Below are 4,476 nucleotides of genomic sequence, written 5' to 3'. Positions count from 1 at the left end.
CTGGGTGATGGAACAAAATCTCACAATGGGTTCCAAAAACATAGTAACATACATTTAGTCAGTCAGTCATTTTCTTAACCCACTTAATCCACTTACGCAGGTCGCGGGGGAGCCGGTGCCTGTCCTGGCAGTCTCAGGGCGGAAGGCGGGGGACACCCTGGGCACGATGCCAGTGTACCGTGGAGCCACATAGAGACAAACAATCACTCACACACACATTCAGTCCTACGGTCAATTTGGGACTGGCCAATCAACCTGAAGCACATGCTTTTGGAGGTGGGAGGAAGCCGGAGAACCCGGAGAGAACCCACGCAGACATGGGGAGAGCATGCGAACTCCGCACAGAGCGGGACTCGAACCCGGACCCACCGTGTTGTGAGGCGACAGCGCTACCCACTGCGCCACACAACATACATTTAGTTTTTCAGAAATTAGCAACATGGCATCAAAATTCAGCAACAGGAGGAAATTTTTTATTACCTAATGCCTTTATATCACAATGTAATTTAAAACCTTGATTATTTTAGTGTACATTCTATTTGTACTAAAAAAATCAGTATTGTATAGTTTAGAGCACATGTGTTAAACTCAGGGCCCGATGGCGCAAGGTGGCCCGCAACATCATTTTATGTGGCCCACGAGAGCATAAAGGGTCAGTGTCTAAAAATAAAAAGGTCAAAAGTATGCTTTGAGCAAACTACATTTCAATGCAGTAATTAAGTTCATTTTAACATTAACAAAAACGTATTGAAGAAAGTTAATGTCCTAACTTGTGTTTGATGTTATTTGTCTTTATTCACTTGGATAGTTTGATCCTTGATTGATGGGTTTCATAACCTGAAAAATTGAAAGGATTTATGTTATAACAGAGAAACACAAATTTTTTTCGGTGCAACTGTAACTTGCTTGAGTAATAAATTAAGTTATTTAACATTAAGGAGTAGTTACATTTATTTTATATTAAATGTAGTTACATTTATAAGTTACATCTGGCCTTTTGAGGACAGTCATTATGCTGATATGGCCCTCGGTAAAAATGAGTTTGACATCCCTGGTTTCTCAGAGGCTCTGCAGCTATGAAGTGACATGGTGCATGTATAATGCACAGCAGGCGGGCTGGTAGAAGAGGCCCAACACCAAGTCTTTATCTTGTGGCCCCCTTTAGGTTGATGAATTGATGAGTTATTTTGTACAACCCTTATACTAGAACTCCAATTTTCTGTTGTGACATAATATTTATTAAATAGGATATTCTTCTGAGACTCTAAGATGTTAAACTGATGTATTGGTATTCATTGACACTTTAATCTACTGTAGATGTTTGTGCAGAATTGTTTTGAGTTCACTGAATTGGAATAATCCTGCAAAATGAAAATTGTCTTATATAGTCTTCTAGTAACAAAAAATTACTACATATTACAAAAAAGCACATCAACAAGTGTTTTATTTAAAAAAGTGTGTACTCATAATACATTGTCCATCTGAAACAAAAAGTGATAAAGGCATATAAAGTATACAAAAATGGCTCATTATGGAATACTGATATTGGACAACATTTGAACAAAGTGCTCCGTCAAGATTCTCACAACCTTGACATGGGTTCACCATTAGCAGTTATATTTGGGGTCAAACAATGGAGTGAATTATCAAGAAACACTGACGGACCCGTGATCTCAATCCTCATTTGTATTAAAGACGAAACCAGAAGTATTCATTCTACATTAAATTCAAGAACTTTTTTTTCTTTTTACAAAGAATATAGACATATATGAGGAAACATAGTGGTTGTGGCTGTGTTGGGACTATTTTGTTGTCATCTCCACAGTTGCAGCGTCATTTCCTCCATTAACATCATAGTCACCCACTGGTCCGCTGACTAGGACCTTCATACGGTCAGGGAAGTCATCAAATTTGGGTGCCAGCAAGAAATCGTAAATGAGAGCTGCTGCTACTCCACCACACATCGGTCCTACCCAGTATACCTGCAATGGATAACTCAGATCAATCTCTGGTTTGGGCATTAATCAACACCTGACATGGTAAAAACATTGTTCACAAGTGCAAATAACATTTAACTCAATAATAATCCCAAATGTTTTACTTTTGTCTTATCTAAACAAGGCTAAATGTAAAAAACAAAAACAAAAAAACAGGACACTTGTAACTGATTAACATGGGAAGAATTTGCAGGTCATCTGTCTGTAATGGAGTTATTGGATTATTTAAGCTTGACATGTAACATGCATGCAGAAAAAATGTGAAGCTCACATAAAGGACCTGAGCTTCTTTCTCTGACTCACCCAGTGATCCGTGAAATCTTTTAGGATCAAAGCTGGACCAAAGGAGCGAGCCGGATTGATTCCACAGCCTGTATAGCTGATCTGTAGTCAGCAAGAAAGAGACAACATAAGAGAGAGCTCTCAACCAACCAATATGGTGATATACGGTTCAGCAGTAGTACGGGGTAAAGAAGCATGTAATCTATGATTAACATGACACGTGAGGTGCAACTTACTGCTGCTAAGTGTCCCAGGCAGACTGAGAGGCCAATAGCCAAGGGTGCTGATCCTGTGACATCACGCCGTCTTTTATCAGTGACTGCAATGACACACAGCACCAGCTGGAAGGTTGCCAGAAGCTCTATGCCCACGCCTTGACTAGGGGTGACACCATTAAGCTGAAAGAGTTGAGGAATATTCCAAAACAACAAAATTTGTCAGTATGCAGTTGGATGGATAGTTTCCCATCTAGAGCGCTTCCCATTTAGCTACTAGTGGTATTGTATTGTAGCCAGGAATCCAAAACACTACATTGCATGTTTATTTTCCATTTGTGGAAAATTATTTTTCAATTGTGGTAAACTATACATTTGGCAGTACAATGTCCCTACAATGAACAAACATGATTTTAAACTAAATTTCTGTTAATAAGACATTTGATGTTACACATTACAGATAAAGAAAATTGTTACTTTAATTTTTCTCACATCAACACCCGATATTTAATACACCTGATTTGAGAAGCTGACATTGCATATTTTTTTTAGAGTAGATTCTTTCAACTGTTCCCATTTGATGTGCTTTAGTGATATGTCATCGCTTTTCAATAATAAGCAAAAAAATTATTTTCGTAGAGTAACAAAATGAAATTCCTACCAAATTAAATTCCTACATCTTAAGCAAAGTCAGAGTTGTGGCAGATGTATTTGAAATACACATGGCTTCATTTTATGGTAGAATGGGAAGACACTTTTGGACATGAAAATTTACAATCACATGTTATCACATATGCTGTCAACAACAGTAAAATGAAATGTTTCACTCACAGAGTTGAGCCCTAGTGCATCTGTGGTACTTGGACGAGCTCCATACACAATGCCACTGGCCAGGGCTGAACCCAGCATCTGGGCAATAATGTACATGACCGCCTTGAAGATGCTGATCTGGCAGCTGGCAAGCATACCAAGGGTGACTGCAGGATTCAGGTGCGCTCCACTGATGTGACCCAAACTCTGGGCCAAGGTGGCGATGGCCAGTCCGAAAGCCAGCGAAACCTTCACCTCCTGGTCTGGGTTGCTGCTGTTCTTGTTTCCAATGGCTGTGGAGATGCTGAGGAAAATGAAAAGGGTCATGCCAACCAGTTCGGCCAGAACGGCCCTCCAGAAGTCCTTGCTCTTGAACTCTCTCATGGTGGTGGTAGTGTGGCTGCTTGGCTGTGGGTTTGAGCTCTGTAATGTGTGTGCACTCCCCAACCAGAGTGACAGGCTGCATATATAAGGCCCAGGCTGATAATGGACTGTGGGCGGGCTTTAAAAAACTGAAAGAGAAGGCCACACTGAAATAATGAGAAATCCACAAGACTTGTCTGTTACTTCCCTCCCTCTGCCACCCTCCCTTCCCTGTCCTCTGGCCTCTCTCCCAGCTTGCACTATTTTCTGGTCTTTGGACTTTTGTATGTAAGACAACTGGGTTCTGAAATAACTGCATCCAACGGTGAATTTCCACTCACACATATATTTATAGTTTTAGTGTATGGCACCCTGACGTGAGTTCTTGATGAGTAAAATACTTTAAAACTTTAAATCCCAATAAATTTAACTCTTTTAATTTGTCATGTTTAACAAAATATATCAGCAAAACATTTTTGGCTCAATTGTGCTTCAGGTTCCTGTGGAATTATTCACTCAACAGAAGACTGATAACATAGCAAAAGAAAAGTAAGGCAACTCCCATTCGTTTTAAGTCTCACCCTTCTCTCCACATACAATTATTTCATGCTTTTGCAAGACCACTCAAATGACATCCCACATGCCGGTACACAAGGTACAAGAAAAAGGAATGTGATGTAAGAGAATTTAAAAAAAAAATCACAAAGCATTTATTGTCAATTATTACACACTTACTAGAAAACAAACATGTTTTTATTCACTTAAAATTGAAACAAACTGGTATTATTACATTTCAACACAAGAATAGA

The 4,476-nt window shown here is 39.4% G+C and overlaps 1 protein-coding gene across 1 annotated transcript; it reads right to left on the bottom strand.

The window, feature by feature from the left end:
• Nucleotides 1-1,426: 1,426 nt before the first annotated feature.
• LOC137612482 (aquaporin-1-like) lies at nt 1,427-3,770 on the bottom strand. Its single transcript, XM_068341021.1, is given in 5 exon segments — nt 1,427-1,982; nt 2,301-2,381; nt 2,516-2,677; nt 3,326-3,700; nt 3,702-3,770. Coding segments are annotated over 5 exon segments (867 nt in total). The 3' UTR covers nt 1,427-1,802.
• Between the last annotated feature and the right edge of the window lie 706 nt (nt 3,771-4,476).

The sequence above is a fragment of the Antennarius striatus genome, chromosome 18 (genome assembly GCF_040054535.1).
Source record: "Antennarius striatus isolate MH-2024 chromosome 18, ASM4005453v1, whole genome shotgun sequence".
Classification (NCBI taxonomy): Eukaryota; Metazoa; Chordata; class Actinopteri; order Lophiiformes; family Antennariidae; genus Antennarius; species Antennarius striatus.
The sequence above is the reverse complement of the archived record's forward strand: the minus strand, read 5'-3'. Positions and strand labels throughout refer to the sequence as shown.